This window comes from Perissodus microlepis, chromosome 22 (assembly GCF_051167445.1).
Source record: "Perissodus microlepis isolate ML-2025 ecotype Zambia chromosome 22, ASM5116744v1, whole genome shotgun sequence".
Taxonomy (NCBI): domain Eukaryota; kingdom Metazoa; phylum Chordata; class Actinopteri; order Cichliformes; family Cichlidae; genus Perissodus; species Perissodus microlepis.
The window spans coordinates 18,930,666-18,954,165 of NC_140481.1; the positions used below are offsets into that span (position 1 = coordinate 18,930,666).

The window sequence follows — 23,500 nt, forward strand, 5'->3', positions numbered from 1 at the left end:
GAACTGGCATGACAGAGAGTTTGTTTCTTACGTCATCTATTTAAAGGATTTCAAAAGGTAACTCATTTTTGAAAATCTCTGACATTTGGCCCACATGTTCTAAACAAGCTGCTGTGCTGTACAGTCAAGGCATGGTAAAAATTTAGCAGACTTTCACTAAACAGTATGTTCTTTTTAGCTGAAAAACATTACCCCCAGGCAACCTGGGTGTAAAAAAAACGTGTTTTCCGGCGATGTTTGCTACCCTACAATCCGTCCTACACTGTAGTAAAATCAGCGACATTTGACCGTCCTGTTGCTCCCATTGAAATGTATGCAGCCTATTTAAAACCTAAAACTTAAAATTGTCCGTAGCCTGCTGTTGTTACCACTGTCCTGTTTTAAATGGATACTAACTAGCTAACTGACCGAATGCCCATTGACCTTAGAACTCCTGTTGTGTGTGTGTGTGTGTGTGTGTGTGTGTGTGTGTGTGTGTGTGTGTGTGTGTGTGTGTGGCTACAATGTAGCTTGCCATCACCAGTGTGTGAATGTGTGTGTGAATGGGTGGATGACTGGATGTGTATTTATATCTTTTATTAGATGTTCATGTGGTTTGGTTATTTTCCTTTTGGTTGAAAGTAAACTGAGAGATGACTTTTTGTTAGTGATGGTAATAGTATTTTTTCATATTAATGTAATTTTTCATCTAATTGAATACAATCTATTTGTGTATGATTGTCAGTCCAAAGAGGAAGAGGGGAAAGAGGTGAATGTGAGGAGAAAGTACAAGGTCAGGAAGAACCAGGTAAGAAAACAGACAGGGAACAGTGACAGGCAAAACAGAAACTATTAAACTGACAAAGAGAAAAAAACTTATTTTACTCATACAGTCTGGAAGTTGTGTTCTCCCTATATTAAAGCTGCTATACAGAATCTGCGAAACAAACTGGTTTGAAACATTTTTGACCCTCTTTAACAACATTCCAACATAACATTATAATTGATTGGGGAGATTAAAATTAATAATATATTTTTATGTGGTTCAGCCACAACTATACTAAAACCATACACATTAAAAGTGAATCTCTGTCCAAAAATGCACTCAGTTTGCTTTTTACTCACTATGAGCATAATTCATTATTCTCCCCCCAGTAATTAAGGTTAGGATATGTATTTTTTTTTTATTCCAATCCATTCTTCTTTTGCAGCATTTAAATAACCTTTATCAGATTTGATGGTTTTGTTACAGACTTTTCAAAAAAGTGTTTTTCTTTTCTTTCACAAATGTGGGGATTAAATTGTGTTAAAATGTACAAAACAGTGATGCCATGTTTTGAGACGAGGACCCAGGGACAGAGAGACTTGATGAATTTAAGAATCATATGATTTATCTTGCCTGGCTGGGCAGCTCTCTGGGTGCTCAGCACCCCCAAAGCTCTAATCCTAGAATCGCCCCTGCTTTAAATCATATAACGTGTGAACTAATAAGCCATTAAAGTAGGATTTAAAGTTTTTTGCTTATATGAAAAGTCTATATATTATTTATTATTATTATTGTTGCAACTATTGTTGCAAAACATCGCAAAACAATAATCCAAACCGTAAACTCCTCGTTTCTACTCAAGGTGGCATTAGTGAAGTGGCGGTGTGGGCACACTTTTACCTCCATTTGGGCCGCAAACACGAGCTCGACCTCACTCAATGTTCCGCACGCGCGCGCACCGGTCACCTCTCAGCAGTCAGGCTCAGCTGCAGTGAATGGAGGCGAGGCGCGCGCACGCAGAGATCACTCGCTCTTGCTTGTTATTAACGTTAATAACGTTATCTCTCGCGTCACTCATGTCCCCGGCGACGACGACGGCCGCCGCAGCAGCCGAGGAGCGGAACGGGAACCGCGGTTCAGGTGCACCGCTGTGATTGAAATACGCGGAAGTTTTGACGCCACCGAGCAGAAAGGAGATGAGCACACCGCTCAAAGGATAGCCCCCCTCCGCCTCCCTCCTCCTCCGCTCCCCTCCCTTCGGTTTGTGGACAAGTGTTTATCCGCTGCGAGGCGAGAGCTCGGTCCGTGTTGGGATTCCTTCAGGAGCGACCTGCCGCCTATCGTTAACCCCTCTGGAGGTAAGGAGTGAAGCCAAACGACGGTTAACTAACAAAAGAGACCCGGTGGGGTGTCGGACGGGAGCAGCTTATACGAGAAGTGATCCGTTTTGAGTTTGTGCTGGCGAAAGTTGACTACAACATCCCCGTCGGTTAGTTGGCAACTAAATATGGATGTCAGTTATTTGTAACGCACTCGGGAGAAGTCGTGTGTCCCGTGAAGCGAGGCTGTTTCCTACATGTAGCGACTTGACACCCCCCTCCCTGCCAGCTCCACACATTATCGCTTCTTTAACCATTACCATCATCTCCGGTGCTGTTCGGGCACAGCTGTGAAGGCGGTCGACGCACGCAAACTTGTGGTGAGTAAGTGAGCGCAAACGGGACAGACAACAAGGCTGCCATTGTACCGGATCAGCGGCGGATTAACGGAATTCCTTTTCTCTGCTCTGCACTGTCTGAATGGCCTCCAGCCTCTCTCTCAGCCTGCCCGCCTGCCTTCGTGTCACAGTGGGTCTAACATCTTGATTTCTAACCACCCTCACCCCTTGCACTTGTTAGAAACAGTGAGCTAAAACACCCACCGAGCCTCCACACCACAGAGGCCTCAGTGAAACATGTGGATGGGCCACTTAAACTGTATTGTTATCAGGAGAGGACTGATGAGTAGGGTCCAAAAGTCAAAAAATGGTGTGTGTTTTGCTTCTTTTGTCTGACCAGTAGTACCAAACAAAGCAAAAGAAACAAAAAATAGTGCATATTAATCTGTAACAAAATATAATTGAAACTTAACCTTTTATAAAGATTGAGGCTGATTTAGCACTCAAACTGGATTTCAACTGGGCTAAGCAGGAGGAGCGGTCCCAATTTTTGTCAGAAAGGGCCTTGGGGGGTGTTGTTTGTCTACCCCTGCCTCAAAAAGCTCTTGTCTTATGACTGATCATGCACAGCATAGCACTGAATGATAAAGATTGTTATGTGGGTGCTTAAAAGTCTTAATTACATCCCACAGAGAGTAATATTGGTTTGTCTTTTATAGTACTCACAGGCAACAAACAAATCCAGGTCTAGATTTTAATTTTAATTTTTTAATATGTTTTACTCCCCCCCTCCCTCTTTGCACTTGCACATCATGCACCATCTCCAGCCCTCCCCTCCTCCCCTAGAGTAACCAACCAACATGTGGGGAGGTAATCCCAGCTATTAGGGTAATCTCCTCAGCATGGCGATCAATAGGGGAGGGTGTGCGACAACTACCAGACAAGACTAGTGGGGGGACAAAATTTGTGCTAAAGAAAAATGATTTAATCATCTAGATTAGGTCAGGAGGCCGGGGGTCTGGACAGAGGCTTGTTGCTGGAAGGGGGAGGGGTGCAGACAGCGCAGGCAGGAGGATGTGAGGGGTCAGGCCATCTCCACTTTGGGCAGCACCCATTGTGACAGTGGGCTGAAAGTAGGGATGCAGTGATTGGGAAATTCTGTGTGGAAAATTGTGTTGAAAATAAGACACTTGTTAAATAAGCAGTGCCCATGCTAATGTTTTTATGTAATAACCTGTTTTGTGGTTGCAAAACAAAGGCAATTGTTATTGTAAGTGAAAACAAGCACAAACACAAGTTTTAAAATGGGTGGCAATAATCATTTCAATTTCCTTTCTTTTTAGTGGGCAGCACTTTAATCTGGGGTGAATGTCAATGACCTCATCAAATGAAAATGAAGCTTCTTAGTCTTTAAATTATTTTTACAAACCTCAGTTTACAATAAAAAAAAATCCCTGAAACCATTAAACTGTTGTTCCCTGTGAATCCAGCATGAAGCTGTAAATACTCAGCATGTTTTCATGTTTCTGCTTTGTGTCTCAGTGACACCAAAAGAGAAATAAGATGACAACCTCCTTGAATCTACAAAAAAACAAACAACAAACTTCAGTTGTAGTTTTTGTTTGATTGGTTTTTTTGCATTCAGCGACTGATTGAAGTGGCTGCGTTACCAGTTGGTCGCCCACAGGCTGAGTGTGCAACATCCTCAACCTCTGGGTGGCCACTTTCGATCATAAGGCTATTCCTGGAGACAGGCAACCTGTCTTCAATAATTTGCCGTCTAATTGCCAACACTGATGAGGGAAACTCCCATTCAACACGTGTCTTTGCAATAGGGGACCCGATGCAACTAGTTGTATTCAGGTTATAATTGTATATAAAAGCAAGGCGTCATTATGTCATTTTGCAGTTGAATGGCTGTCCTGCAACAGATATGTCACTGTTGTCGATGGATTTCCGAATGCTTTTCAAATCTCTGAGGTTCTGGATGAATTTCTGTTTATGTAGACGAGAGCAGGTTTGCAATTTTTCAGACTGATAACAAACTGCCTACCTAACCCAGTCTTTGAAACAGCCATTTCAAAGGCAGTAAAATTCCAAGTTCACTGCACCTGGTCTCAGTACTTTTGGTCGTGCGGCAAACACTTCAACCAGTTTCCTGTAGCGTTGTTAAAAAAAGTCATATTAACACAAATGGCCAAACATGAGCTGCAGTGCTGCTGTTGATCACAACTTCTGTTATCACTTACTGTTTTCATACAGACACTCTCCGCCCCAAATGTTTTAAGCAATCCAGATCATGCAATCATGTAACTTTAAACCATCTTTGAAAGATTTCCTCGTCCCTGAGGGAAAAGTGGCTTTAGTCAATTTATTTCTCAGTGTAACATCTATAGTAGGTGTAACAATCTTTCAGTTATGTTTAACATACATCCAAATCACAGTGGAGTTCGTTTTTTCAGAATGAAACAACTAAAAACCCCTAAAAAAGAAAACAAGTTCTGAGTGGGCTAAACACAGAAAACTGAGCTTTACACTTAGACGTAAAAACATCTGCACTGTTCAGTGGGCCAAATGTCTGCAGCAGGTGAATCTGTGGCTAAAAGGCGTACGCGTTCTTGCTGAGTGTGCATCCTCTCTTTTGATGTGATTACCTGACAGCACATCATACAGATGGATCACATGCTGCATTCAGAGCATGTGGTGGTGGTCACATTACCTGGGCCTTATGTAAACAGATGAGAAATATCATCCTACAGAAAATCTTTAGGGACAAGCGTGCTAAAGCTTAAGCATTTAAAATTTAAGCAAGTAAATCTACTCAAATTGCTATTTTTTCCTAAACAAAAAAAGAGAATTATAAATTTTTAAACATGCTTTTTGTTTCTTTTCTAAAGTTCAAAGTTTTAACTTTTATAACGTGTTTGCTAATTTTTCGACACCAAATTATTAATCAGGAAATTTGTCTTCTAATTACAAATGAAAAAATTCATATTTATGTTTTAAAAAATTCTGAAAATGTAAATGTAAAACAAATTGAATTTTCTTTAGGAGCTTATTACCATCAGTATTGTTGTTTGGGCAACACTGATCTACCTACTGCGTCATTTTTTACAAAACCACAAAGCAGCGTTTCTTTATTTTAGCACAATTAAGAATTGAATGGGCAGAGAACATTTATAGTTTTTGATGATTCATATAGGTTCCTCAATAAAGAAAAGAAAGAAGAACATGGCCTTTAAGTCTCCGGTGGAGGAACTGGAGTGCAGACACTGGCAGATGGAAGATGGGAGGGATGAGTAAGGCGTTCACAGATCCCTTCTGTTTGGTCCCATTGAGACCAATGAGACGAGATTGGATGGGTCTGGAGGAATCAGGTTACTATCGGCTCATTCTATTCCAAAGAAGTGGTGGTGTAAAAGATGCAATACCCCTATGGGAAACCTAATCCAGACCCTCCTGCCAGCTGTCATTCTTTTGCTCCAGGGTAAAATCGCTAAGCAGGTATCCCCTTACGCTTTTTCAATCCTTACCTTAATCATCAGGAAATGGGAAATTACACACACATGTCGTTACAAATCATTATCTACTATGTAACTTGAGAATTATGATCTTTTACGCAGATAGAGATCAACATTAGATGTCAGGAAAAAGCAAAACCAAAGCAACTTCAAGTATGTTTGATTAGAAATATCAGCTTTAGCATTTTGTATTTATTTTAGTTAAAATTATGTCAAATTTCTTTCTGATTTGCAGGGGAGTGATTCAGCCTCCTCAGCCTCTGATGCACTTTTTGCATGCAGACATTAATTCTGACTGCAAACCTGTCATAAAAATAATATTTACTGTACAGTTAAAGTGGCTGTGTCCATTATTTGGGCTCAATCTTCATTAGTCTGAGGATCAACTCAAGCTAAAGTTTATCTCCAATTTAAGATGCATAAGATTACAGTGACAGCCTCCTTTTTGATGAACCTATTAGTCAGTCACCACAAAAATAACTAGAAAATGATGATAATCATAATTAGGCTTAACAAAACAATAATACTTTTACATAATTTAAATCAACAAAACATTTTCTAATAAGTGTTCTGATTTACTGCTTCTCTTGGCCTTATTCTGTAGGCTTAATCTCCTTTAATCTGCTGTCATTTCTTTTACTTAGTGGCTTGACTCGTATTTAGGTGACAGTGAAATCAGTGTCTTCGAATTTACACCTATGGACAGGAGGCCGAACGATGAGAGGAAGGCCGATAAAGTAAAACCAGAGTGATAGAGACATAAAGGGAGACAGTCGGAGTGAGTTTGAGTTGACCTTGCCATGATAATCTAATCCCTGTCGAGAGTGCTTTTTTTAGAGAGCAAGTTAATGCCAGCAGATTATACTCCAGTGTCTCCCACACTAGCCAATCCGAACCGAAAAGAGAGTGGGTACACAGTGGATCCTCAGGCCTACCATGGAGGATAAATCAACAGTAATAATAACCTATAGTAATTGAAAATAGCCCTAAAAATGACAACTCTTCATCTTTGCTTTTCTGCTCCTTAGTGGAGCTGCTCAGGTAGTTTCTGATGTCTGCATGAGACCACTGTGTATTTCTGCAGCAGGTAAAACCGCTGCCGTCTTTTCTCTGTCATGCCACGGATGCCCCCTTCTGTGCACAAAGGGGCATCCATGATAAAAGCCACTCATTGAGCAGCTCATCTCATGCAATGAAGAGTAATCCCTGTATATGTTGTGTAACCAAGTGGAGAGTTGCCCAAGGAGGGGGATGGGCACGAATGTGCGCAAGTTTGTCCGTGCTTGTGACTGTTGAGCTCATGGCTGTCTAATCTTTTAGGTACATTAGGCTGGTTGCCCACAGCGCCGTGCGGCCTCACTGTTTTTGTGCAATTAAGTCAATCTAGGAACGCCATAGGCCCTGAATAATAACAGGAGTTGCTTGTGAGCTGTAAAAGGATAATCCAGCTGTGGTGGGATGGAGAGTTGTCTGGAAGGACTGAGCTGTGTAATTTTATCACTGTGTGTTGATCTTGTTTTGCCAGTTTTTTCAAGACTTCACTCTAATGAGGTTGTTCTGTGGTCACTAGGTTATTCTAAGACCTCTACTGCTGCATTCAGGCCACGCTGGCAGGATGGGAAGAAGGATGCCTGTATTACTCTGAGAAAGTCATTGTTAGCTCTGCAGTCACACCACGCAAGTGGAAAAATATCTTGACATTTAACATTTTTATGATGACACATATTTCTTTATATTTTTTATAGAAGGTATTTGACTGAAGGATAGAAGGAAAGCTTCTTCTTTTTTTTTTAAACACACTGATATTTCTTTTGTTAACTGGACGAGTTTGTATTCAAGGCAATATATCTGATGTCCAGTTGCTGACTTGTATTGGATAGTTGCTACACATGAAGTCATGCTTGCACTTAGAGTTTGTGTTGAGCCCACAAAACCTGTAAGAAATTATCTTGAACTAACCAGAGAAAAACAAATTGGCGAATTGACGAGTCTAAAAGACAGAAGACACCCTGACACAAAACTGACATACACCTGCTTGTTTCATACATCAGAGTACTGCACAACAGCGCCGGTTAGCATGGCTATCATCTGTTTACTTGTTCCCCTTCTCAGAGAGAGAGAGAGAGAGAGAAACGGGTAGTGAACTGGGACCTGCTGTTGAACATTAATAAAATAAATAATACATTTAATCCACTAGTATTTCTGGCATTAACTTGGAAGGGCAGCAATATTTAAATGTCTACTCAACTATTTATTGTTTTTTAACATTGACATTCAAAGTAAAAAATTATTATATCAATTAACCAGAAGCTGGCCATTTTTGCTTTGAAGAGTAGGTAATCATAAAAGATCGATAAAAGATGGGCGTAGCTGCTGTGACATCACCTGTTGTCCTGATCTAAAGCCTTGAGTGTTTCTGCTGTCGCCTTCTTGGTTGCAAAGACTAAGATGGCTCAAGAAGGGGCGGGTCTGACTGTGAAACCACATGCTCAATGACTTGTGATTGACAGCTGCGAGTGTGTGAGTGTGTGGTTTCATACTTCCATTTTGAACCATCGTATGATCAAGATCTACAAATTTTCTTAATTTGATTATTCAGTATATCCGACAGTGAATGACTTGAGTGCAAAAAAAGGCAGGAAAGTGTCTACAGAGGTCAAGTAAGAAATCCCCTTTCACGTAGATTTCTATGGGATTGAAGGCCATTAATTAAAAGTAAAGTGAGTAAAGTAATTAATCTTTACAGATCATTGAGTTTCAGTTGTACCTACTATAGATATACCTATGCCAGAAATGTAGAAGTCAGTAGCAATACCAGTAGAATTACATGATTCCCGATACCCAACTCCTTTATTAAAAAAACACTTGAACATTACAAAATTACATTATCTGTAAATAAAAGCAGTACAGAACAAGAAATGTTAAGATTTTACTTTGATAACAGGAAATGGACTGAAATGTGAGTAGCTTAACTTTAAAAGGTAAAATTAGTTAAAACATTAGCCATTATAGTTAATTTCACAACAGCAGTTCTTGCTTTTAAAAACAAAATAATGTGTATTTCAGGAGAACATGATACTTTGCATATTTAAATGCTGAACTGAAACTCGGCCGCCTTTCATTCTGTGAACTGGTCTAGATCTCGGGCGTTTAGGTTCTTCTCTTAACTATTTTCTTGCTTGTTCTAAAAATCACAGTAGCATCATTGAACATTGGCTTTTGTGAATCAATAATCACTCCCCAATCATCCTCCTTGCAAATGCAAAGTATTTCCATATCTGACTCTTGCTGCCTTTCTTATCATCGGGTTGGGGTGCAGCTATTACAGCAGCTGCACGAGTCACCATCTTCCACATGTAGTGTTTGCTATGCTTGTGGGCGTCCTCCTTCTTCTTCAGCATGTAAGAATAGAACTTTGTAGGTTTAAACTGCCCCACACTTTCAGAATTTTTGTAATGAAAGATGTGATAATTATCAGTTCTGAGGATATCTCTGGTCCACTAGGACTTGATGTGGCAAGCTCGACTTTGCTTTTAATTTGTTGTGAAATATCCCTTGTGCAACACTGTATTTCCTGTAATCCGCTAACAACTGACACAAGATTAATCATACTGTCAGGAATGACTGATGGGCAGAAAGGTTTTTCTTAAATTTATTGTACTGTCCATCTGGATAAGTTAAAGATGGGAACAATATGATAGAAAATATCCTGAATATAGACTCAGACTATATTTGCAGCAAAGATAACGTGTAATATTTTCATTTGTGTTTGCAGTTGGTGGACAGGATTACTGGACACAAAACGGTAGATGCGAGGTGAGGCTTAGCGAGTCACTGTGGCTTTGAACACTAGCATAAGGACAGTCACATGCCATCTCCAGTCAGGGGTATGTTGGCACAGGTTTGTGGATGTGAATATTTGGATGACTTCAGCACATGCACACACACACTTGCACTGTGTGCACATATGCATGCACACAGTCATGGGGTATACACACAGCAATGATTTTTCACATCTCTCACTAGTTTGCAAATACAGAAATGCGCAGACGTCAGCTGTTGTGGACACTTCTTTATTGCAAAAGGAAAAATTGGTATTTGAGGCTTTTTTAGGTGTTTTTAAAGATTAGACGGGAGACTTCCAGTCCACAGCAGCAACCGGGCACACAATCAGTGCGCAAACATGCAACGCTGTGGATATTTTCATGCGAGTACACACGCACATCGCAGAACGCAGGCTCTCAGCATCAGTGCCCTGACCATAGGGAGTTTGTGCTGAGCTGGTTGGGACGTCAGGATGAATCAGTGTGCGGACAGCTGACTGGACGTGCCTATTCATCAGCCAGAGAAAAGAGAGTGAAAAATGGAGCGAGGGATTCTAAAAGAAATGAGTTAAGCCCCAGAGCAACATGTTTGGCTATCTGCATTACTTTACAGATCCTCCAATGGGCTTTGACTGTTGTATGGGATAAAGGCTGAAGAGGTGGAAAAGATAGCCGAGTACAGGAAGGAGAGGAGGGGGGTAAGACAAGGGGAGTTTTCACGATTATTTTTGTTGTGTACACATGCAGTAGTAGGACACTGCAGATGCAAATATTAACACTCACTAAGCAGATAGGCTGCTTTGACAAAGGCATAAGCTCATACTGTAGAGGCGGCTACCTCCATTCTGATGGCCCGTTTATTCCCATCTGTTGCCCTCAGCTCTCTGACTTTATCCCCATTGTGTTAACTCATTACATTCGCCTTAACCATAACCCCTTAATTGCCACCTTCCAGTTTCTCTCCCATATCCTCCCCCCTCTTGGAGACAGTGTGCCACATTGCCCGTGCGTTAATCTGATAGCGTCTGCCTACCAAACACCTGCCATGTCCAGAAAAAACCCTCCTAAACTCCTCCAGATTCTGGGTTCAGCACCCATTGTAGCGTGAGCGGATCAGCACACATGATAGCAAGCAGGCAGGCACGCATTTAGACAGATGCAGATGCACATACAGCAGATAATTAGACGAACAACCTCACCGCCTGAAAATCATGCTGGAGTCAGTGTTTTTGCTTTAGCCTTTATGAGTATGTGTACCTATTTTTCCCCCTTGCATTCAAAGAAAGACGAGACAAACAAAAGTTGTCTTTTGTCTCGCCTCTTCGGCCATTTGAAGACAGTGATGGGTAGGCCCAGGCCTCTTTGGTTTAACAATAACTCTCTCGACCCCCTAATGAGGGGTGGAGGGCCAGACATGAGGCGATGTGACAGTTCTGGTGCGGCTGACACAATAGCAGGTTTTTCTTTTGACTGCCTGGCTGAGCTAGAGTACCTTCTTTCACTAAAAACAGCCAAACAAATGGTCGTCCTTGCCTGAGGAACATGTTTAGCTACATCAGGCTGCCTCTGCCATGCACTGTTCGTTATGTAGAGCACCACAGCTGCTTGTATGGTTGCCATTTTTTGAGGTCTTGATAAGAAGTCTCTAAAGGAGCTTCTCACGTCAAACTCATTTTTCTGGCAGACAAGATAATTTATCTCTAAAATGATGAAGGATTTATCGCGAGATTCCAATTTTCTTTAACCGATTCTGATTTTTCCCTAAGCTTGACCTGCCGATAGAGACTTTTGTCAATTTGGTGTTTCTTTCTAAGAATTGTCAGCATATACAAGCAAAAATCAGGTTTTCTTCAATGCAGAATATCATTTTTGTAGTAAAATAAGACTGAATAAGGCTGAGATGGAGCTAGCAGAGTTAAAGATGCACAAATTGCTTTTATAGGCAAAGTTAGAGAGGAAAGGTTGAGATGGTTTGAACTTGAACCTCTCCAATAAACAACAGAAAGAGATACAAATAATTAAATGAGAATGAGTGGCTTTACAGCCACCTTTACCTGACATGTTTTACCCTACCAGCCAAAGCAGGTGCAGCAGATATATATATATAACAAAACAAATATTAGGTACATCATTTCCCAGTATCTTTATAACTTCACCAGATGACACAAAAGGGCGGATGTCCTGTTTTTTACCCATCTCCATAATTTTCCTGGTAACTACTTTGATCCTTGCTTTGGTGAACTTGATGACTATGATGAAATATATTTGCCTACATGTGCATTATGGAAAAAAAACACTGAAGTTGTTCGAAAGTTTATGAGGTCAATTCATAGAACAACAAACGTGATCATGTTTTGTTTTTTTTTAAAAAAGGGAAAATTTTGTATCTCCTGAGTCGGTCGTTCCAATAAAAAAGGAAAAAAAAAGTTCCCTATATGAGTCGAAAAAAGAAACATGTTGCAAACATGAGCAGCTGACCTGTTCAAGATGAGTCTCAAAGCATATATTGGACAGGCATCCATAAGAGGGACAGGCTGTTCCAAGAAAATGTGCTGCAAACATAAAAGGTTCAATTTTATGGTTATTTTATGTATTATATGATAATATTTAGCTAATGTGTTAAATTAACCCTTTTAAATACCATTTCCTATAACTTCACGGTCACCAACATTTTTATCTGCTACTGAATCTTGTTTGATTCACCACTAAATATGTGATTATGAATCAGCGTCGCAGGCCATGCAAAAATGACCCAGTATGTGCTGATTAGCCTTGTGTTCATGTTGCCAAAGTTTTTTAGCTATGTGGAGTTTTGATAAAACATTACTGTCCAAGGCAAGCTATTTTAAGATTTAAAAAAAAAAAATCATCATCCTTGAAAAAAAAGCCAAAAATGTAGGTATAAACCAGGTCAGGGATCTGGACAAATGCTACATCACTATACCTGCAGTCTCAACAATGATTTAGATTATTTTGATACTAAAAGTTACAAATATACATTCTTACCTTTTTACTTACAATCTTGCATCAGCACTCAGCCCAGAATCCGTGCTCTGTATGTGCTAGTAAGTGAGTTTCTAAAATGAAGTTTGTTGATAATGGATTATTGATCGTGAATTAGAGTGGATGGCCCCTGGGGGCTCATCCTGGCTGGCCAGGAATGAATACATCTCTTCATGCTTCACCTCACACACTCAATTTTGGCATAAGCAACCAAAGGTCTGACAGACACACGCATGTTGAGACACTGACCCGTGGTCTAATAGGTACAGACAGCCGTCGTTCATCCAGTAAAGGACAAAGGTTATTCCAAAATCTCCGTGATGCAAATTGCCTCAGTGAGCTCTCACCCTCTCTTAGCACAGAGTAAAACAACCTTAATGTGAATCAACAACTGCTTGATCTTAAACAGTTTTTGAACCAAAATATTATTCAATTATTCAGTCATCAGTTTATTCTATTTAAGAATTTTATATATATATATATATATATATATATATATATATATATATATATATATATATATATTTATATCTTGTTGGTATAGATTGTTATACAATCTGGTTTCTAAGATAGTGAGTCACAAATGCTGTGGCCACTGTCACATTCACTTTTAAGCTTTAATAGTTTTTCTGTGTGGCTTCTCAGTTCTGAAGAATTGAAGTTTTCCTTTTTTTCTTTTTGGACATCAGCTGCTTTTTCACTCATTTTCAGTCCTTGTATCTGACCATGTTCACTGGAATGTTGTTCATCTGTTAGGTCACTTAACACTGAGTTCACATAAAAACCAATGTTGTGTGCACTTGGACAAAAAAGCAACTATTGCATTAAATTGTATCTTTAGACACTTTGTTACCAGCAGCCTGTCATGGAAACATATGAAGTGTTCCTACTTCTTTAGTTGAATTTATGAAAAAAATACATAAAACGCTATTTTTGCACCATTTTGGTGATTTTGGAACGGCTATTACCCGAAAACCTGGCATGTCTCAGCATGCTGTGCAGTGCAGACCTCGAAAACTATCTACAGCAGAAGAATACTAAAGAATTAAGGTGGTCATACCAAGAATTGACTTTCAAGCTCGTTGTCTTTGTGCAATCTCTGTTTTTTCCTTAAATACTGTATTTTCATTTATGTTTTCATATTATTTTAAAGCCATTTGGACAGACTTTTTTTTAACTGGCTTTCTTCTGAATTTTGGTAGTTAATTTAATTATCATGGGACTCATTTGAGTTTCTTTTTTTCCAGGTATCATAAAAACAGCATGCCACTTGATGAAGGAACTTCTCTTCAGAGATCGGGATTGGATACTAAAGCTGTGATGTTTGGCAAGTTTTTGTTGCCTGTGCTGAGAACTCAATAAGTTTTGGAAGAATAACTTTTCTAGAGTTTCACAGAGGATTTATTAAACAGCTGTGGTGATTCTTGATGACTGGTGGTCTTGGAAAAGTGATGGAGACAGAAGAAAGGGAGGATGTTTCACAAAAACACACAGCTAAGGTGGAGGCAGAGGATGAGGTAACCCCATGCCACACCTGCGGGGTGTGTGGCCGCAGTTTTCCACTTCTAAGCTCTCTATCTCAGCACATGAGAAGACACACTCGGGAGAAGCCTTACAAGTGTCCCTACTGTGAGCACAGGACAGCTCAGAAGGGCAGCCTAAAGGCCCATATTAGAAGCCATAAATTGGGCCTTTTGAGCCAAAACCTCAGTGACAGGGAGGGGGATGGAGATGAAGGGCAGAAAGAGGATGCTGATATAACTGACCCTCCTGAGCTCAGCAGCCCACCTGATAAAGCTCATAACATTAATGGAAAAGTCAAGAAGAAAACAACCAAGAAAAAAGTTAAGGGTAAAGATGGTGTCGAGGTTAGCGATGGAGGTGATGACGGACCTTTTTCCTGCACCATTTGTGGCCAGGTTTTCCCTCAGGTATTACTCCTCAAGTCCCACATGAAAAGGCACCGTGGCTCTCAGGATCACGGTTGCCGGATATGTGGACGACGCTTTCGCCAAGCGTGGTTCCTCCAAAGTCACATGCGCATTCATCGAGTGAAAGCCCAGCTAAGGGGCAGCAAAAGCAACGAACCGCCTGCCACCATCAACGGGGTTCCTCAGGACCCAGCATTACTGACGAATGAAGAGTGCCTCTATGAGCTCTGTGCAGGCTGCGGTAACTTCTTCAATGACCGCAGGACACTGCAGATACATGAAAAGTTGCATAAACTGAACCACACTCGCACTCAGATGCAGAACCCAACACAAGGAAATGTGGAGTCCCCCGAGGTGCAAGATGCTAAGAGGCAGTTTTTGGAAAGCCTGAACCTCATTTCTGCTGGACCCAGGGAAAGCCCTGCGGAAGTGAAGCCGGGCAGTCGAATTCCTGAGCTGGATCCAATTTGTAGTTACCAGTCATGGCAGTTAGCTACAAGAGGACGGCTAGTGGAGGCTACAGAAAAATGTCTGGGATGGGAGGAGAGATTAGCTGATGCGGAAGTGGCATATGACATAGAAAAAGGCGAGTACGTCCCCTTGAAGCAAGAGAAGAAGAGAAAGCCAAATGACACAGCCGGCTCCAATCTTAAGAAGAGGAAGGGTGACGCAGGCCTTGATCACAAAGGTGGTGACAAAAAGATTAGCCAGAAGGACTCTATTCTGCTGAATGGACTTGGTCAAGCATTTTATGAGGCACTACAGACTAAAAACGTTAAAGATGTTCACTCCTCATCTAAACAGACGAAGAACATCAAGAGCCTAGACCAGGAAGGTGAGCCGAATACACCACAACACACCATAATACATTATCCACGACAGAGCTTAGACAAGAGTTTATATTCGTTGATCAGACTGATTCATTTATAAGCATCAAAGCATCAATTAAGGGCTGTATTTTATACAAATTGATTTCTGGAAGGTAAATGAAACTACAACTCTAGTACAAAAATGAGTTAAATTGGCAATATATTGTGTAAAGGAGAGATCACTAGCGAATTTCTAAATGAATTACAGCAGCAGTAATTGCCCTTTTTTACACAAGAATGTCTGTAAACATACAAACACAGTAAGGTTACCTTACCTAATATTTTTAAGGGACTCCTAATATATAAATCTCAGCATTAATAATTGTTTTATTGGCTTAACAAATCTTAAAAAAACTGTTTTGGTTGGATTTGTAGATTCAGATTTAGATTTATTAATTGTGTGTCAGGGGTGGGACAAAATATCAATATGGAAAATTTTATGTAACAGCTTCTATTTGTGTACAATATCTTTAGACTAATGACAAATTTCTTTATTACTATTAAAACGTGCTGATGCTATGTTCTTCCAGTCTGACTTACCACAATGACTGTCAATACTCATCATGGCAGCACCAATAATCATGAAATAAAGCTAATAGGGCCAATATTAGCTGTTTGCTAATATTTTGGCATCTGCATTTATAATGGCCATTAACCCTTTAAAACCGGTCAGAGCGGGCACGCTCCGTTTTGCGTAACTATTTTTAAATCCCGGTAGCACTGCAACCACGTAAGCTAGCGCAATAATTTTTTTTGCATATGAAACCGGAGAAGTTGTACTTACATCTTATGCCATCAGCTTGTCCTCGGTCACAGTTTCCTTCCACATATAGCTTTGCAAAAACTGCATAAAAAGCACTTGCAGCAACAAAAACATAATATTCCAGAAACACGCTTTGCCGATCCGATCAGCTGTTCATAACACTTCCTGCGTGCATCAGCACAAACTATCGCATGTCCGCCATGACCGCCCGAAACCGGAAGTGACGTCATTTTCGCGGAAATGTAGTTTTTTACCATCAAGGCCTCATGAGCTTATGCTGGTGTTTTTAAAAGTTATGTTTGACTTTATGACTTTCTGTGTCGTTTCTGGGATGCTTAGGACTCATATTGCACTGCTGGAAATAGTTTATTTTGATGCACATGCTGCTTTTTTGCAAATTTGCACTATAATATTTATTTTCGTTTTTCCTGCAGTGTATAGAAATTGGTGTATTTCAAAAATAAAACTATGAAGACACTCAAAATAAATTTCCTGTGGTGGGAAACTATTTTGTGCAACTTTTTTGTATTTACAGTTTTGAGGGATAAGCCTCTTAAATTTCTCTAACTAGAAATATATGTTAAAAAACAAAAACGATTTTCAATTTTTTTGTAGTCTATTGCACTTTTTTGCAATTTATGTAATTACTATGCATTTAATGCATACATATTATTAAAATTTAGGCTGTAGTGGTTGTATTGATGTATAGCAACTTGAAATGCTCCCAAAAATGGCTCTACAACATGTAAAAATATAATATAAGCTCTGGCGGACTTGGTTCTATGGTAGGTCTTAAAGGGTTAAATAAACACAATTTACATTTAATAATAGCACAATACATAATTCTTGCTTTTTGTCTAATTAGAGGTGTTTTTTCCTTCCTTAGCTAGATGTGTGATCCTTCTATCTTTATTATACAGTCTTTTTGTATATGTAAAAAAAACTGACCTCATCTGTTATGAATGTCCCCTTCTGTTTTTACCTGCAGATAAAAAAAAATATTTCTGCGAGCACTGTGATTTCCACACTGTTGACACCGCGCTACTCAGGTCTCACCTGCACACGCAGCACCAGGACTTCCTGAGTTCCTACAGCAAACAGAGCACCAATTTGGACATAAGCAGAAGTGGTTCCAAAGCCTCAAGATACATGGACTACCTCAGAAGCAGGAGCATCCTGCTCAGTCAGCCATATTGGAATCCATATTCATGTTCTCCAAGCCAGGAGTTAGTAGAGTCAAACATTAAAATGGAAAAGACAAATGGCTCAGAGGTGAAAGAGCAGGGACATGCTACTGGCGATGCTAGCAGCCTCCTCAATCTTTCTTCTTTACCCATAACTGATGTTAGTATTTCAGTAAAAACACAGGGCCTGGTGAGACATCAGTGCCCATACTGCTCCCACACCACCAACTACCCAGAAGTACTGTGGATCCATCAGCGTGTTGCCCACAGGGTGGATGGCAGCAGCACCATGGCACCCAAGTGGGCACCTAGCATTAATAGTCTCAAGAGTTTAAAGGCAGGTGCTTCTCAGTGGAGACGCACAGGGCCGCCACCCTTCCTCGAAGGCAAGGACTGTCCAGCTTTGCCTACTCCAAGAACTCAGCGCACACAGCCTCCCGGGGTCACAAACCATGGCAGCAGCAGCAGCAATAAGCAGTCGTCCCACAAGAATCAATCAAGCACCCTGAAGTCCAAGCATCAGTCAAAGGACTCACGACCTTCAGATGCGACACAGTCTAGTGGCAAGGTTGGACTCCAAAATCAAAAGAAGGAGCATAACCGAACAGTGGGGGGTGGATCTAAAGGCTCCAGCACCCAAGCTACTTCGTCAAACAGCATTGTGAACAGCAAGAGTCTCCAGACCTTGCAGCCTACAAGCAGCCCAAAACAAAGAGGCAACAGAGCTACTGTGGAGGGGAACTTCCCACAGGAGGGTTTGGGTTTTATGCTGGCAAGAAATCGCAGTGGGAATTCTTCTTCTTCTTCTAACACAGATAAGCTCCACTCTCGCAGGCATTCAAGTGACTTTTCTTCAGGTCCCAAAGGTTCTGATCTCTGGGCTGCCATGAATATGTGGGGGCTACACGGAAGCAAAGCATATTTAGATACACTCCGAATATCTCAGGGAAAGAGTGAATCAACAGGAGAAACACCAACGGACATCGATATTTTAAGTCTCCTGAAAAACTACAGTCCACATGATCTGGCAGCTCTCTATCAGCACTGGGGCTTTGTTGATCCCAGGCTTGTTTCACAGGGTAAGGAGGAAGCTTTGCTTTCTGCTTTATTTGCTGTAAATGATCAAAGAACTGAGTACTGTTTAGATCAGGGGTGGGGAGCTCCAGGCCGCAAGGGCCGGTGTCCTGCAGGTTTTAGATGTGTCCTTGATCCAACAGAGCTAATTTAAATGGTTAGATTACCTCCTCAGTATGTCTTCATGTTCTCCAGAGGCCTGGTAATGAACTAATGATTTGATTCAGGTGATATCTAAAACCTGCAGGACACTGGCCCTTGAGGCCTGGAGTTCCCCCACCCCTGGTTTAGATGGAGGCCTAACGTTTTTCAATGGTTGATGTATAGTTGCCAACTATTATAAAAATCTACTGCTTTCAGAATGAGAAACAGATGTTTCAATGCTCTTTCACTACTTTCTACTTTCACAGCAACGATGCAGTTAAATGGAAACTTTGGAAATGAAGTCCATTCCTCGTCTGAAGCTTCCAAACAGGTATGTTTTTGATTTTACTGATAATTTCTAGATTTGTATTTCAGGCAAAAAGAATTGTGAATTAAAATAATCTTTGCATCCTTCATTTTAAAATCTTTAAGACTTTTCGAATCATTGATGATCATAATTGGTTATTCGACTAGGTTGGTGGATATATACTTATAAAGTATATAAATATGGTTTAAAAATGGAAAAAATAACATTTTGTGCTCCAAACCAATTATATCTGAAAACACAAGCCTAACTTTACATCATTATTGATTAACTTTACATAGAACATGTTTTTAAAATCCTGTCAGTTTCTCTTTATATTTGTATCACAGTTCAAACCTTAACTACAGTTTCATCTAAAAGGTAACTCAAGCCAGTTAACCGTAGATCTGCAAATCAGTTATTTCACTTTCCAGAGTGAAGTACAGCATAAAGTCCCTGCTCACCTCGTGTACAGTATGTCTTTACCAACTGCGTGTTCCTGCTCTGTGTCTGTACCTCGTCTGTGTCTGAGCACAGTCTGTCATTTCTGCGCACACGTGCGTCTGCGTATTGTCTTGTATCTACGTGCGTGGCTGTCAGCTCCCACAACCTGGCTGTCTCTTCCTTCTCGTTTCCGTAACAGAAGCTGACAGGGATGAGGCAAACAAATAATAAAAAAACATTGTCGTCCCCCTCAGGGTAAAATTCGCACAGCATCTCCATATGGTGTGTCATCAGCCTGTCAGTCAGGCCTACCCTGATGCTACCTACAACTGTTCTTGCTTTCTCCTATTCCCCCTAGAGTAATGTGTGGGCAACTTTTTGAACACGAGTGATGGGCACTGTCTGTCTTCAGGGTTGAGGATTTCTAAGCCAGACAACAGTTGTATGTGAGGTCTAAAACAATACTGGAGAAACATGACTTTGTGAAAGATTTTTTAAAAATTTCTATTTCTCCATATCTTATACAGCATTTGTGCATCGCTCATTTCCATCTTTGTGAGGACACTCATAGACCTTTGTCTTAACTAAAGGGCTAAACCCAACCCACCGGTTCTCAAACTGTGGGTAAAGCTACTGCAGGGGTGAGGGGTGTGGGCAGAATTTAATGAAAATGAAGTTGAGATAATGAATGATTTATTGCAGGGACTATGGACTGGTTCCTATATAAAGCTTTTCTACTCTACCTGAGCATTTAAAGTGCTTTATACAACTTGCTTCATTCATTCAGGCACTTTTTTCCATGCTTAAGTGCTTTTTTACTAACATTCACACACATTCATACTCCATTGGAGGCATCAGAGTAACTTGGACCAGTCGCACCACCAACCTTCTGATCAGTAGTTGACCTGCTCTACCTCCTGAGCTACAGCCACCCTCAAAAACGAACGAGTTGAAAACCTGTGCTAGTGCTAACTAGTGTTACTCACACTTGTCTTCTGCAGATGAACAGCCACTCCACTTCATCCTCAGGGTCTCTGCATAAAGGAACGTAACGAAACATTGTGCTTGTCTTGGTTGCAAAGTTCTAACTGCTGAAAAAAAGAGAGGCCTGCTGTTCTTCAAAGGAACTAGCCATAACTCCTGGAGAGCACAGAGGCTCTGGAATATGCACAATATATGCAAAGCAATGCGGTGGACTTGTTTGATTTTGTATTATGACTGTTTGATTTGAAGTGTTAAGCATGTTACGAGTGTAGATATGATAGTTAAATAAACACACATGATGTGTTTTTGATTATTTTATTTGGTGAAAATGAGGCAAATGTTCAGGATTATTGTACAAAACAACAGGAAAGCATTGTAGAAGTACCACAGCCAGGTGGAAATTAAACGTAGAGCCACAACTATGTGGCTTAACAGATGTTCTCTTGGCTTTAGGCCCAGATATCTGCTTGTTTTTGGTTACAAAAAGTAGATCCTTGCAGAGCAATACAACATACCAAATCTTACAACTCATAATTCCACTAAAACAGCTGTGATGCAAATACATGTTTTTAACTGCTGTATATCAGTGTCGAGTTTAAGTTTGTTGTTTTGTTTCATGTACAAATGTCTTCTTTTTTAAGTTTTTAATTTCCTTGGTTGAGTATGTGATTTTTGTTGCAGATAACATGGTGTCACTTGTGTTTTCAGCCCACAATTTAAATAATAATAATAATTTAAAAACTGCGAACAGCTTTTGAGTCAACGTTTTGAGTTTGCCAGTTTTCATTTGGTCAAAAGTTATTTGTCACTATGCACCATCTCAAGAGTAGTCTGGGCAAATTCAGAGGACTCTCCTTTAAAATGCAAGTGTTGACCCAAGGCCTTAGTCACACAGGCCTAGAGACCCTTTTGCAAACCCCTGGCAGACTTTCGGTACCCTAACAGCTGGTGAGTCGTTCCTGGAGGTTGCTGAGTGAGATGTGTCACAAGGAGGGTGCTGCACCAAAAATCTTCTTGTCATTGCTTTAGCATTAGCATATTAATGCTATCACTCATTGTTTACACTGAAAATGTTGATTTGTATGCTAGCACTTGTCAACTTGTGACTTTAACCAATGCATTTCAGAAGGCACAACTCTTACTTTAAAGGTAAATGTTCTACATTGTCCAGTTTGCACTTTTTCCACTTCTCTTTTTTAAATATTTTTTGGCCTTTTTACAGCTTTCTTTGAAAGGGTACAGTGAAGAATGACAGGAAAGCAGTGGAGCGAGAGCAGGGAAGGCACAGGTCACAGGTCAGATTCAAACCCAGGCTGGCTGCTCTCAGCCATGCGGCATATGGGCACCTCACTACTCCCACTTTTCATTGTTTGACTGACACTCGACAAGTAGTTGGCGACTGTTTGCAACATCTTCTGTATAAACTGCAGGGGATCACAGCAATCGAGAGACCAAAGCAATAACAAGGTTTTTGTTGCGGCACCTTTTTGATGACCAATATCAACAAGCAGCCATCTGCCTGGTGACGTGGACACCAGTAAATGCGATACCTCGTATGTGGCCCACGGTGTAAAAAGACTTTGACATCCCTGCTCTAAGGTTTTAGCAGATGTTTTCACAGAACAACAAGCAACCCATTTTCCCCTAGCAACTGATGGTTGAAAGGTGGTTGCCAAACGGTCGCTATCCCTGTGTGACCAGGGCCTAAGACAGAAATAGTGCTTTTTTTTCCTGTCAGTTTGGAATCAGTATTTTTCCTAAGGTCAGATATGTAATTCAGTTGCTTCGAGCACAGCAATGCCATCGAGTCCTCTAGCTCTGCTTCAGGTTAATAAACTGCTCCGTTGTAGTTTACAGTAACTTCAGCAGACCAGTGAAACAGCACAACCAGAAACGGTGCCCTAGTGTTTATCTTGTATTTTGTTAATGAAAAGTCGTTGGCCATTTTCCAAACTTTAGGTCCAGGATTGATGTGAAAAATGAATCTAGACTCACGCTCATCATTGAAGCCAGTCTTCAAAAAGGGTCTCAGAACAACCAGTGAACAATGAAAAGTGCTGCCATGTTTTTATTTTTATTTTAAATCCAAGTTTAAAATTTAAATGCAACAATTTGCCCTTATGTTTTCAATTAGAGCGGAGACATCTGCACTTCTTTTGGCATTATTCTAGTGATGTAGCCATTTAATGCTGTGATTTATTTCTTTTAGAAGTAGAACTTTTAGCAATGAGCATTTCTACTGATCCAAAACTCACCTCAGTCTCCAGTTGTTTTCATGTGTTTCATTGTTTGCAGATTTTAGTATGTTTACATTTCAATTCCTCCTTCTCAGTGTATTCATATCCCATAGAGACATAGTCTATGCATTTAACTAAAAGCCATCAACTTATGGATTCTTGGGCGATCTTAAGAATCCATAATTATGAAAGCACTGACTTTAATCTGTGTGGAGAGATTTTTCTTCTTTTTGATAAATATTGTAAATGATAGTTTTATTTAATGGTCTTTGTTTGTTTGCTATGAGTTGGATTTCAACAATTAAAAGTATTTGATATTTGTAGTAGCAGAACATGTTAAAAACATGTTGAATTTTCGTCACCTTTGAGGTCAGGGTCAGCGGGGTGTGATGCTCCCACAGCAGGTATCACTGAGCCTGTGTTTTGCAACGACCCTGTAACTGTAACTCCTGTTTGGCATGAAGAGACAGGAAGCACTGAGAGAGGGATATTTACGCAAGTCTGAACTCTTATGCAAACCTCCAGCTTACAGTTGAGCTCTCGCTGGGTTCATTTTTGTGACTATGTAAACATGTTTCATAGTTATTATGTTGGTTCAGAATTTATATTTTCGACAGATCAACAATTTTTGTCTGACTGTAAAATTCAAATAAAGTTGGTTGATGCCGATCTGCGATGGCGTTGGATTTTTTTTCTCCATCACACATCATCTTCATTCAGAAGCCTCACGTCACTGTGTCACGTTCCTTCTCAGCAGTTTAACAGACTCAGCTCTCTTCTTCTAGTTTGCACAATATATATTCGAATAAAGTACAA

General features: G+C 40.4%; 1 protein-coding gene across 5 annotated transcripts; it reads left to right on the forward strand.

Moving 5' to 3' along the window:
- Positions 1 to 1,699: 1,699 nt before the first annotated feature.
- On the forward strand, positions 1,700 to 23,353 carry LOC146362948 (zinc finger protein 516-like). Of its 5 annotated transcripts, none has more exons than XM_084919413.1 (6): positions 1,700 to 2,444; positions 9,699 to 9,739; positions 13,998 to 15,516; positions 17,302 to 18,576; positions 18,982 to 19,046; positions 20,465 to 23,353. In XM_084919413.1, exons 3-6 carry the CDS (start codon positions 14,178 to 14,180, stop codon positions 20,513 to 20,515), a joined length of 2,730 nt encoding a protein of 909 aa, XP_084775539.1. In that variant the 5' UTR covers positions 1,700 to 2,444; positions 9,699 to 9,739; positions 13,998 to 14,177; the 3' UTR covers positions 20,516 to 23,353. The 5 variants fall into 5 exon arrangements, with proteins under 5 accessions (XP_084775539.1, XP_084775540.1, XP_084775538.1 ...); XM_084919414.1 differs by having other exon boundaries at positions 1,700 to 2,103; XM_084919412.1 differs by lacking the exon at positions 9,699 to 9,739.
- Positions 23,354 to 23,500: the final 147 nt, after the last annotated feature.